This window comes from Daphnia pulicaria, chromosome 7 (genome assembly GCF_021234035.1).
Source record: "Daphnia pulicaria isolate SC F1-1A chromosome 7, SC_F0-13Bv2, whole genome shotgun sequence".
NCBI classification, from domain to species: domain Eukaryota; kingdom Metazoa; phylum Arthropoda; class Branchiopoda; order Diplostraca; family Daphniidae; genus Daphnia; species Daphnia pulicaria.
In genome coordinates this window covers 1930842-1943291 of record NC_060919.1, presented here as the reverse complement: position 1 = coordinate 1943291, position 12450 = coordinate 1930842, and the positions used below count along the sequence as shown (strand labels likewise).

Sequence of the window (12450 nt, the reverse complement as noted above, 5' to 3'; positions counted from 1 at the left end):
ATCGGCAACGCCGAATGAAATGCCTGAAAAATTTGTCGAAATGGGGGTATCACGAAAATCGTGATATCTCAAACATCTCAAAGAATTATAAAAAATCCTTTTGGATTCTGAAAGAGGGATAAAAGGGCTACATTTTGTATCAATTAGTTTTTTTTTACAAGCCGAATATACGGCTAAAAGCGATGTAGTCGGACGGGGAGACTTTGGGTTTTCGTGATATTTCACGATTTTCAACCGTGATTATCTCGTGAACGGGAAAAGATAAAAATCCGGACTTAATTCCGTTGGAATCGCCTTGCGATTCTGAACAGATTAGACCTAGTCCGGATTTGTAAAGTTCTTTTCCGGATTACGATCCGAAAAGTACCCCCACCATTTCGGTCCGGTTGAGTGGGAGATCGCTTGTTAAAAAGCTGGAATAGTACGCTGTACGCCCTAGAATGAAAACCGAAATAGCAAATGGCTACTAAAAACCTGCGCTGATGTGGGGGTTTTAGAAAATGTCTAAAATGCAAGACGCTGCACGACTCGTACGGCACAAATTTATAAAAAAAGACAATTAAATTATTCTGTAGTCTGTAATTTCCCACTTCTCGACGGAATTGCTACCAAAAAATGTTAAGTTAAACCGATTGCTCTCCAGAGCTCTTGAGTTAAATCAGAGATAACCAGAAGACAATTATTTAAAATATTACAATCACGAAATAAGGAAAATGCGGAAAATGCAAAGCTAAATAACAAGATATGCAAGAATTCGGCTGCGATGTAGAATCCAGCGATGGAAGATAATTTCAAAGCAATTCTTTTACTGATATTTGTTACAAACGGAAGATCTACATCAGCGTAACTTACATTGTAGTTGCGGGGATAAGGAGTTAATGCTATAGAAGCTTAAGGACTTGCTTAACAGTTTTCCGAGTAAAGAGGTTACAAGTAAGGAAAAAAAACATTACAAAATTTCAGTTTAAGGACAAATAACGAACGTCTTTTCCAGTTCCAGTCATTAACGGGCAGCAAGGGTGACCATGGACTAGTTAGCGTGTTTCACCGATCAAAATGTTTCAGAAACTCGATCCTTGATAAAACAATAAAAACAAATATTAGGTAAAGGATAAAGAAAATAAAAATTTCTCATTACCATTAAAAGTCAAATTAGCCGGTGTTGTAGTACGCACAACAGTCAGAATCAGAATCATCATCGTCGAACTGGTTCAACAATTTGGCACACTCGTTCTTGAGATCCTCAACCAAGTATTTATCAGCAGTTTGACACAGCAAGTTGATGGTCTGCTTCTGCTCACAGCGTCCGTCTTTAGCCAGTTTGGGAATTCGGCATGAATACAGGTAGTTCAAGAAGTGGGTAAACACTTGAAAATCAATGTCTTCAATGACCACTTCATGGGTTCTTGACTCCTTGAAATCAGACTGGAACATGGCAGCGAACACAGGACTTGCAGCTGATAAGATGATGATGTGTGCACCAATGGATTGACCGCCTTTGAACTTGAAAGTTACGTCACAATGGGTTTGAGAGTGAAACATTTCAGCCAGTCCACATATCATGTGAGTTTGTCTTACTTCACTTGTGCCAAAATCAATATAAATAACGATGAAAGTGCCCACTTCATTAACTTGCAGAGAGGTCTTCCACTTGTGTTTACGATGTTTTTGAAGAAATTGAAGATCTTTGGAATAATGGAAATCACCTTCTATCCACATCTTTATTGGCTCTTGGAAATTCTCATCCAACTTTTTGGGTAGGTCCAGGAAGTTGTCGGGTGGCCACTCACCAGAATTTATGGGTGTAACAAAGGACGAATGAAGTTGTCTGAGACCGACGTCGAACCAAATAAACTCTTTTAAAAAGAGAAGAGTGACAGAGCTCACGAAATTGCGTCCCGATTGTGATCCACATAGCTGAAACTCAACGAACTTAAGAAGACTAGGAAAAGCTAGTCCTTCGTTTTTAACAGGAGTATCCTTAGTTTCTCTGAATTGCCAGTAGACACGAAATAATCCATGGCGGACTTCTTTAACATCTTTGACATGTTCTTTAACATCTACTAATTCAGACATTTTAAAAGCAAACAAGACAAAAACAATTCGATTGCTTTCTGGGCTGGCACACACCTGCTTCAGCTTCTACTTTCTAGCAACACTAATGACGTCACTTTGTCTGTCTAATTTGCGAACAGTGTTGCCAATTTGTCAGCTCTCTAGGTTAGCGCTTTCTAAAAGAATTTGTTTTCTTATTTCATTTCACGTAGCAATCTCATACCATCCCACACCAGTAACGGCACAATAAAATTACAGAAATAAATTGCAGAAAATACAAAATCAGGAATAAAACTTTCCTGTGATGACTGATGAATGCCCTCCACTACACCGAGAAAAGTTGATAGTTTGATACCGGCTTAGCTTCTCCGTATCAGCGAGCAAGTATGAGTTGGCAATTTCTTCAAATCAGAACACTTCACAAGGGAATTCGACATTTTAAGAATCCTGACTGTCTGTTGGTAAAATGACAACACTCTTTGCTATAATGAACTGGAATGAGCCGATCCCAACTTGGCTCAGCCGAGCAATCCCCAACACAGTTTATGTAGTATGTCTCTCAATTTCCCCCTTTTCGTTGCTGTTCGTTGCTTGTCCCCTTAAATCAGCTGGACACGAGGTTAGATAGTCTATGGGAATTTTGATTGATCAGCTCCCCAGTAAATTTAAATGGTTTACTTAACAGTTAATACAATCACAGAAAGTTCCTTTTCTAATAGCCTCCTAAAATAGTTTGAATAAAAAATCGGAATAATAAATTTGACGAAAAGAAAACCAAAGTTACTTTATTATGACTGAGAATAACTAAATAATAAATGATACGATTGCGCCACGAATGAAATTACAGCACGGGTGGACGTTCCTCCTTGATTATGTCGCTGATGGATGCCGTATGCTGCAACTCTGCCCGCTAAGATAACGCGATTCAGTTAAATAATTGAAAAATGATTTACGTCTTTGTTATTCTAATACCGGAATCCGTTGGCAGTCATTACTGCCTTCTCAAACAAAGTGGGTAATTTTCCAAGTATATTAAGCAAAGAGTGCAGAGGAACCCACGCAGTAAGTCCAGGTCCAGTCCGACGCGGCTAAACCTATGGGAAAGAAATGGTAATGGTCATTACGTTCAATCGAGATCAAAGTCTTAGAAGAGGTTATAGTTAAAATATTTGCCTCAAGCAGAAGTTGATGGAATTTAACGATTCATCAATTCACATCCGGTGACACTTTGAGCTTCAAAATCTGTTGGGTCTGCGACAACTCCAGATGATTGTTCTGTTCAATGCGGCTGACGATGTTGGCTAAACGCTTCCACTTCTCACGTGATCCCAATAGATGTATTTTCCTATGTATAAGGAAAAGCCAACTGTTGTTTACTCATGCAGCTGACGAGTTTGCTGTTGAAAAGTCTTTCGGCTAGGTGGCCAGATTGCACTCCTTCAAATGCCTGTTTCATCACCTGCTCCTGACATAGACGTAGATTCAATGGTAGCAACTGCTGCTGGTATCATTGGGCAGTGTTAGTCATAACTTGATGTAAATGATTAGATAGTTTTTAAGGTGAAACTGTGTTCCTTTAATTTACGTCTATACTTACATTTATTTTTACACAAGTCTACTGTATGTGAGATTGGGTAAATTTCCCAGTCAGGTGATTAGGATTTAGTCAAGCAGAGGACTCAATTAACTCATTTTCAAATAAGGAATCAAAATTGAAAATTCACCATTTAGTTTACTAGTGGGTTATGGTTTGAGGCAGCGAAACAATTCATTCATTCTTGGGTCTCTAAACAATTGACTTTCTCCTATACAACAAAAACAGAAATCGATATCAAATCAGTAACAATATATTACTTTTAAATTTTTCACCTGAATGAACAGTCCAGCACCAGCAGTTGCTTCCAAATTTACATTTTTTGGCCCACATAATGGGCATGTCAGTTTTCAAAACGTTGTTTGTTGACAATAAGTTGTCACCATTCCTCGCCAGGGGATGCTAGTCACTAAACATCGACTATCGTTCGCGACCAATTTCATAATCGATTTGCAGGACAAAAAATTCAAAAACGAAAAAAAAAACAAAAAAAAAACATTACTTTTTTTAAAATATGACGGGATTAAAATATACTACACAGTTAATGGAACTTTATGTTAAATAAACGTAATTTAATATTGTGGAGGAGAAGGAGAATTGCGAAAGAAAGGCAATTGATAATTCTTATCTGTTTGTTAAACTGTTACACAAGTGATGAAATTCCAAGGGAGCCCTGCGTTATGTGACGCCCTCTTTTCTGCTATTTATCTAATCACAATGTGTTCCTTGAATTTCATTAGTGTATCGGCTTTGGTTCTGGCCAAACTACGTTATTACAGTCTTAGTTTTCTTTTGCATCTGTCTGGATACGTTAGCTGGTATGTGTTAGTGTTGTACAACCGTAGTGGCAATACCGTTTAATTGCCATTTGATCCAGCGCAACACGACCTGCCCACTCATAACCCTTTCGTCGAGTTGCTGTGTGCAAGAGAAACGGTCGTGAGGACTTGTGTTGACAACAGAAAATGGGAGTTGTTAAAAAAAGAAAACACTCAACTTCCCCCAACGTGGAACCGAGTCAAGAAGATTCAAAGAAGTTTGAAGATCGCTGCAGAGACAATCTTAAAATTGCCAACTTAAATTGGTTGATCTGCTCAAACTGCCTTTCATTAGTTTTTTACGTCTGTCACATTGGCTGGAATGTTAATTGGCTGATTTTCAAGAAAGAAAAAGATTGGTGGTACTTGGGGTTTTGGTTAACTTCCGCGGTTATTGTGACTGTTAGAAGTTTCCTGTTTTACAATGACAACAAAACCTGTGGCCCCCGAGATCGTTTGCCAGAGGAATCCCATGTGGCCAGGTGGAGCAAGTGGGTCCTCGGTTTGGTCTGTCCTATTCCGAGGTAGGTATAATATGTTCCAAAAAGAATTTTCAATTTGACTAAATTGTAAGTTCATGCAACGTTATTTTGGGGTTGAAAATCTCTCTCGTACAGGTATTGGGATTTAATTAAATATACCCGCCTAGCGAAACAAGCCAAAATAAATGACGACGCCTCCAAGAACATTTATTTTAGCGCAATGATTTGGGAAGATGCCGAGTTACTACAACTGCGCCAATTTGACAGTTTCATGGAATCTGCGCCTCAATTATTGCTCAAACTTTACATCGCCCTAAAAGGAGGATCCCATTTTGGAGGTTTTTGCTTATTCTTATATTATGATTACGCAGCTGTTACCATTGAAAAAATGATTGAAAATGATTTAAAATGATCCATCTTATTTTAATAGTTTTATCGGTGATTTTCAAAATCTTCACTGTCGTCAGCTTGGCATGGACATTGGTCTCGTACGATCAAAAAATCTGTTTAATGGACGGTGTGAAGAAAAGTGGCAATTTGAACCAACGAAATCGATCAAACGGCATCACCATAGACTACAACAATGATGCAGCGATTAATTGTATTAAAGACGTAAACTGGACAAATAGCGCCATTCTATGTTTAGCTAATTTCTTGTGGATAGGTAAATTATTTAAATTGCTTCATTTTTATCAATAGAAAACCTTTTTAAATTACTTTTTAAACGTTAGTTGGCCGACTCATGGCCTTAAGTTTGTTCGCATCGGCATACGGCTGGATAATTTGGCCCGTCTGCATTGCCCACTTGATCCCAATTTTCGTTTGGCATTTGGAAACAAATTACAATTTCATGGACTCGTTGAGATTGTCATTTCTCCACCTTTTCGCTTATTTGTACCCCACAAAAAAGGCAGGAGAAAAGGAGCCCACACACCCTCGATTCTCACCTGCCATGTATCAGTCGGTGAGTTAACAATTTTTGATTTAAAAAATGTATGCCTTTAACTAGATTATCGATTTGATGGGGTCATAGGTCTGCTTGTGCGAGAATGTGATCCTCATGATCCTGTGGATGGAAAGTTTTAGCAAAGGCGATGATTGGGATATAATAAGGATTTACTGGATCATTCAGTTTGCGACGACTTTTACCAGTTTCGCATTGTTTTGGTGGGTTAAAGAAATCAACAAAATGCGGGAAAGCGACACTACCCCAACCCAAACAGAAGACCAGTCGACACCTGAAACAGCCTTAACCTTATCGCCTTAAATTGTTGATTTTCTAACATGGCCATAACCTTATTTCCCTCTATTTAATTGTCACGTTAAGATCAATCTTGACGAAATACAGAATCACACCTCTATCTGCCACCTCTGCTATAAGCTGACAATATGAAAGTCGCTATCTAATGACATTTAACATTTTTCTCTTACAGTTTTAACCTTAAGGAACAGTAGATCATTTGATTGGCACTTACCCCAAGACAAAGTGATCGGCTGGACTCAATTGGATTCCATTATTCAAATGTGGCAGCTGGCAGGATCAGACTCAACGATACAGCAGGGCAGGCTACTATCCCGGATCAGTTCAATTTTAACCTGAAGAAAAAAGATTTCCCATTTAAAAAACTCGTTTACTGTTCGGTGTAGATAGAAAGAAAATTTGAAATATCAAAAGAATCGTTCAATGGAATCCATCAAATATCGTATTGTTCTTTTTGTTGTTGGCATTCAATAGTTTAACCAGATCCTCGTGAACACCAATGCAGTGTCGGGATAGTATTAAGTAATCTGATTTCGTCTTATAGAATTCAAATCCAGCATAGTTATGGAAACTTGACTAATCGTATTTGGCTGCTCTGCCGCACTAAGAACTTGTTCGTTACCTGTACACATGTGGGACCGTTGCCAGTCCATCTCCGGTCCAAACTGATAAGGCTTTCAATAAATCCGCAGTAAAAAAAAAACGTCTTGCAAAATATTCAATGAATCCATATATAATAAAACAACAAGCTTTTGGGGGAGGAGCTTATTCATGTCACGCATAATGTGTCAACACAGGCTCCTCCCCCAAAATGGACATGCCCAAACATGCCCATCACCAGATGTCGTCGCCGTGATGACGCAACAACCAGCATCACCACCAGATGTCTATAGCATCGCCGTGATGACGAAATTTTCAAGTAAGGTACTGGGCAGATTTCCCACGATAAAATCTATTACGGGCAGATGATTAAGCTAAAGAAAAGCGAATAGACAAAACATTCCGACTTTACGCTAGACTAAAGTTCCCCGGATTTGAACGGGGCTCAGGTTACTCGTGGAAAAATAATAAAGAAAAGATATGAAAAAAAGAGTGGTTAAAATATTCATTGAAATGAATGGCACCGGTGCTAGCGCTAGGCCTATTCCGACGTTTGATTTTTACAACATTGCAGACGACTCTAGCAATTGTTTTCTGTACACGAAACCCGGCAAAAATGGCAGCCGTAAGTATTTAATTTACTAAATGAAATACCAGAAATAGTGGTCTATAATCCCAAGACATGAAATGACAAGCAATGAAAATATTTAAGCTTTAAATAATGTCTGAAAAACATTGATCTGCCTATCGTAAATTGGGTGCAATTAAAAGCAATGCGTCACGTCACTCATGGCTTTTACTGGCTACTGCTTTAGAATTATATATGGGTTTTGCTGATAGCGTTATTTATTTCCTTTCTTTTTAGCAAAAGGTCGATAAATCCACACCGGCAACAGGTAGCCCAGCAGATTTAAAGGAGAAGAAGAAGGAAAGAATCTTGGACTTGTCCCGTTACATGGACAAGTTGATCAGAGTCAAGTTTACCGGAGGCAGAGAGGCAGCTGGTATACTTAAAGGTTACGATCCTCTACTCAACATTGTCCTGGACAACACGGTAGAATATCTAAGAGGTAAGACTTGAGAATTGCCACAAATTGTGTGTCAAACAAGATTGACTTAAAATTCCTCTTATTACTTGTATTTCTAGATTCGGAAGATTCATTCAAGTTGTCAGAAGACACCAGACAGTTGGGCTTGGTGGTTTGTCGTGGAACAGCAGTTGTCCTCATCTGCCCTGCTGACGGTATGGAAGCCATTGCCAACCCTTTCATTCAACCAGAATAATTGATTTTTTTTTCTAAATTGAACCAATGATCATTTGTCTGTGTGTTGTTTCCCAATTTTCCAATAATAAAAGAACAAGAAAAAGGCGAAATAGTATAATAATATTATTAAAATCCTTAAAAAAAACGGATAGGTAAAAGAACACGGATCGACAATGATAATAATACGATGATTTGAATAAATGATTCAATTTTTATGCAGTTATATAGCAGTAATGCAAAACAGAATTATATTTTTAGAAGGCGATTAGAAAATAAGAGCCTACGATGGTCGAATTCATATTATGTACTTTTAAGTGTAGGAAAATTGGAGAGGCACCGTCTCATCTTTCTGTGTGAATGACACAATATTCGGCCGTCAAACGAACTGGACAACGTGAAATGAATCGAGAGGAAAATTCTAAAGGCAATGATAATAACTGATGTTCAAATCTCAATCGGTGACAAAAGAGTCGGAATCGAATTCAGCTTCGACGGCCCGACTTCCAGTAGAACGGAGTGTGGAACCGGAAATGACGGGCGAAGGAACAATTTCCCACTCGCCGAATGACAAGGCAGAATCGTTTTGTTGCTGGACGAACGGGTGGAAGCTGCTCAACGTCACCTGACTTCCAGGTTGGCCTGAATAAGAAATCAAAATTAAGAAAAAACAAACAAACAATTGAAAGTGAGTCGACAGCGGTTGATACCCGGTGAATGGTCGCTCATGGTGACGAAACGTTGACTGGGCGACGAAGAAATGTCCGCCTCGCCATTGTTACTCAAGTCGTGCTGCAACTGGCACTGGTGCAATTTGTCCAGCTGCGATTCTAGACTGAGAATGTCGTTGACCAAGGCGCAGTGATGGAAATAGACGGGCGGATGTCCACCACCGCGGACGTCGAGAACCGGAATCCACCGCAAGTAGCACTGACTCCACAGACGGAAGTCGACGAAGGAATCGGCCACCGGGAGCATCGAATAAACGGGCCAATCCAGTTCGTGGTAGGGAATGTCTCCTCCGTCAGGCCCTGGATCCTTGCCCGGCTTGAATTCCTCCCACTCCTTGCCCAGGTCCAGTTTCAACGGTTTACTGTTGGGTTCCAGTTTGATGGGGTAACTGGGAATCGGATCGTAAACGGCCGCTCCGTAGACTGTCCACCTCTGCTGAGTTTGCGGATGATTTCCCAGGTCGACGATGCCCCTGGACGCTCTGTAAGTGACGGCCGACGAATCGTGGTGACTGCTGGACATGAGCGGCATTTCCATCCCTTCCTCGATGGATGAGATCTGCTGTTGGTGAGGAGAGAACGAGCGGCCGTGACTGTGGAAAAGAGCCCCGCGGATTCGCTTCCAGCGGCTACTTCCGCTTCCTCCGCCTTCGCTGTTACCACCGCCGCCGGCCCGACTCAGAGTTCCCACGGAATTGCCGCCGTGGTGTTCGGGTAAGGCGGCCAAACCGAATCGGCTGCCCCAACTGCGGCCCAGCGTGTCCGTCTTCTTGTTCTCGGCCGCCCCGTACTCGGTGGCTCTCAGAGCGGAAATGCTTCCGGAAATGCTGTTGCGTCTGGGTCGAGTGCCGCCTCCGCCACCACCGTCGTTGTGCGAGGCCAATCCGGGGATCCAGCGCGGGACCAGGTTGTTGACGTTGTGGTAATTGGCCGCCGGAATTCCTTTGCGCTGTCGATAAGCTGCGACTCGACAGGTGATGCTGAAAAGCGGATTGAGAAAGAGGCCAATGTCGACATCGTGGAACTGAGACGACCAGTCCCAGACGGACCGTGAAATCAAAGCGACTGGACATCCATCTCCTCCTCCTTCTTGCGGCTGTGGCTGGGTCATCAGCTGGCGGATGCGGTCGCTGTCGAAGGAGAAAGTGTCAAAGACCGTGTTGTGCAGCGAGTCCCACAGGGACGTCAGATAAGTTTCGCTGAATTCAAACGACATGGGGAATTGGTGCTGCATCTGCCAGACGCAGTCGAGGAACAGCTGGAACAGCGGCGACTGCTGGCTCTCGTACTCGCTGATGCGGCCGAACCGTTTGGTGAACGCGTGACCGAGCGTGACCCACTCCTTTTGGACGAGGCTCTGGAACCCGTTGATGGTGCGGAAGTGCGGATCCATAATCAACTGGGCCAAGGACGAGATCACCGCGCTCAAATCTCGACTCTCCGACTCTGCAATTTAAAGAAATAGAAATTGAATTGAATTGATTCAATGATGGACTTAAGAAATAATTGTTTACCCTGGAGGACGACCGAGACTTGGTGCTGGCTGACGGCCTCCACCACCCGATTGGCCATGCGGAGGCAAATCATGACGTGGTGAGGCCAACGGGATCCGTTGATGAGCGAAAGGGAGCGGCTGTCGTTCTCCCAAAATTTTTGAATGTTGTCCAAGGGGCAACAGGACGAATCGCGGAGTTTGCACCAACTGGCGTGGATCTCTGCCAAGGTTGGCATCGATTTGTCCAGTTCCAGGATCAAAGGTTCCCGCAAATTGGGATGCGATTTCCTGACGTGTTCCAACATAATGCTCTCCTGTTGCCTGTTTGAATCAATCAACTCGTTAATTTAATTTTTAGTTTTTCCATTATCTTTTTTTGAAATTGTTTACGTGTCGGTGATGAATGGATGGAGGACGGCCATGCGGACAATGACGCATTTGTTGATGTGTCCCCAACACCAGACGGGCGGGCGATTGCCCATGAAATGCTTCGAGGCTTTGAGGATTTGATTGTCCGACAGGGATCGGGGGACGACGAATGCCTGCGGTAAACTGGCGCTGAGTTGGTAATTGTCGTTGGCGCTGCAGACTCGCCATCCTTCGTTGCAGTGGCACCTCTCCACTTCGCTCTCCCAGTCGTGTCCGCTGGTGAAGAATTGCATCTCGTGAACAGTTTGGGTCGGTGGTAACCTGAAATCATTTAGTATCAAGAATTAAATGTTATTTTTAGAAATGAAATGGGTATAAATGATTACGTGCACTCGAAGCAGAAAAGGAGTTCGATCCTTTTAGGAAAACTGTGATGTAAAATGGCATTGATGACCGTCTTGTGGAACCCCACCGGACAGAATTTGAAACTGTAACTATGTACACTAAAATCCTATAAAACAATTAATAAATTTAAGATAATTGGAACTTTTGTGACATGTAAAAAATGACATTACTTTACAAACAAGCTGAATTGTCTTGACATTTGTTATAATGCTTGTTCCAGGCAAGAGTTTTTTACGGCGCTCTCCATTGACCTGGTAGATTTGGTCAATGTTGGCCAGACAAACTTCATTTTGGCTCAAAAGTTTGTTCCTTTCATCCTGTGTGTCGAGAAAACAAGGAGGAGTGAAAATCAATACTTGCCCTGGCACAACTTTTGTCAACGTAATCACACCACAAAACAATCACCTTTGGGTTTCCTGCATAGTTTGATGTGGTTGATACAAAGGCGATTTTGAAGTTGGTGACATACAGGCAGCCTGATATGCCATGCTTCCTGTTACTGACCGAGGCAAATTTCAGGACATTGCTGGCTGAGGCCACCACCACCTCACCTGAGTAGATAATAATGAGATTATTTCGGTTAATTTTTGCTAATGCCCTACCAGGAGAGGGCTTTGAATCTCCTGTATTCAACGAGGATGAAAATGATGATCATTGAAATGAGGACCAGAATGGCACCAAAAGTGTAGCCGCACATGATTATTTTAATTGAGTTGGCAGCACCTTCCTAATCACTTGTTTTTTTCTTACATATAATGACAGGGATACGAGTCTGCGCGGATCGACGCGCAGGCGCCAGCATTTTGTTTTTTAAAAAAATCTTGCCCACAGTGTTGACATGAACCACCTGGCAGTTGGCCAAAAATAGCCAACCAGCAAAAGTTTGTTTTTGTGTATGGATTTTCTCACCTGGCAATAGTCGAGGCTCCAACTTTGGATGATCTTCATCACTGATGACCCACTCGTAATCCTGAAAAACAATCAAAAAGAAAGAAAGAAAGAAACTCGGGTGACGTGATTTACCAAGGTCAAGACAATCAAAAGACGTTGTGGGTTGGGACTGTCAAACGTCACTGCTGTAGCTCGAAATGTAACTTGTCTTTACCTCGCTCCCGTGTTCGGTTATATCGACGTACGTTTTAAAGGAACTCATGTTTGACAATTAAAATCCCACCGCCCCACTCCCAAGAAACTCCAAATAAAAATGTTGGTAAAAAAGAAAAAAATGACCAAATATTTTGTTCACGAAATCATCACGAATAACACACACACAAATACTGTCTGATTACTTTTGGTTGGGACCGGTCGGCTATTGCTATTCCATCTAAGGTGGCTCTAATGTGCTTTTATATCTTTGCCTCCCGGGGGGGAAATCATC

At 41.7% G+C, this 12450-nt stretch overlaps 5 protein-coding genes and 1 long non-coding RNA gene across 8 annotated transcripts in view; 3 read left to right on the top strand and 3 right to left on the bottom strand.

Annotated features, from left to right (window-relative positions):
• LOC124349621 (LIM homeobox transcription factor 1-alpha-like) overlaps positions 1 to 12450 on the top strand; it is a 947038-nt gene that overhangs the window by 902498 nt on the left and 32090 nt on the right. The gene's annotated exons all lie outside the window — the stretch shown is intronic.
• On the bottom strand, positions 787 to 2247 carry LOC124349891. The gene is made up of 2 exons (XM_046800818.1): positions 1139 to 2247; positions 787 to 1075 (listed from the first exon to the last, which is right to left on the bottom strand). The coding sequence occupies exon 1, from the start codon at positions 2074 to 2076 to the stop codon at positions 1153 to 1155; it is 924 nt and encodes a 307-aa protein (XP_046656774.1). The 5' UTR covers positions 2077 to 2247; the 3' UTR covers positions 787 to 1075; positions 1139 to 1152.
• LOC124350299 lies at positions 3234 to 6626 on the bottom strand. Of its 3 annotated transcripts, XR_006920694.1 has the most exons (5): positions 6425 to 6626; positions 3925 to 4069; positions 3780 to 3860; positions 3653 to 3670; positions 3234 to 3585 (listed from the first exon to the last, which is right to left on the bottom strand). It is a non-coding gene; the product is annotated as an uncharacterized LOC124350299 (long non-coding RNA). The 3 variants fall into 3 exon arrangements; XR_006920693.1 differs by having other exon boundaries at positions 3653 to 3860; positions 6421 to 6626; XR_006920692.1 differs by having other exon boundaries at positions 3653 to 3860.
• LOC124349729 (XK-related protein 7-like) lies at positions 4257 to 6310 on the top strand. The gene is made up of 6 exons (XM_046800537.1): positions 4257 to 4467; positions 4527 to 4991; positions 5085 to 5287; positions 5380 to 5613; positions 5681 to 5913; positions 5983 to 6310. Exons 2-6 carry the CDS (start codon positions 4615 to 4617, stop codon positions 6214 to 6216), a joined length of 1281 nt encoding a protein of 426 aa, XP_046656493.1. The 5' UTR covers positions 4257 to 4467; positions 4527 to 4614; the 3' UTR covers positions 6217 to 6310.
• On the top strand, positions 7327 to 8179 carry LOC124350113 (U6 snRNA-associated Sm-like protein LSm7). Its single transcript, XM_046801127.1, has 3 exons — positions 7327 to 7435; positions 7676 to 7880; positions 7958 to 8179. Exons 1-3 carry the CDS (start codon positions 7328 to 7330, stop codon positions 8092 to 8094), a joined length of 450 nt encoding a protein of 149 aa, XP_046657083.1. The 5' UTR covers position 7327; the 3' UTR covers positions 8095 to 8179.
• Positions 8179 to 12395, bottom strand: LOC124349447 (myotubularin-related protein 10-B-like). The gene is made up of 9 exons (XM_046800056.1): positions 12178 to 12395; positions 11982 to 12042; positions 11478 to 11623; positions 11243 to 11389; positions 11054 to 11178; positions 10689 to 10988; positions 10318 to 10619; positions 8783 to 10249; positions 8179 to 8714 (listed from the first exon to the last, which is right to left on the bottom strand). Exons 1-9 carry the CDS (start codon positions 12223 to 12225, stop codon positions 8527 to 8529), a joined length of 2784 nt encoding a protein of 927 aa, XP_046656012.1. The 5' UTR covers positions 12226 to 12395; the 3' UTR covers positions 8179 to 8526.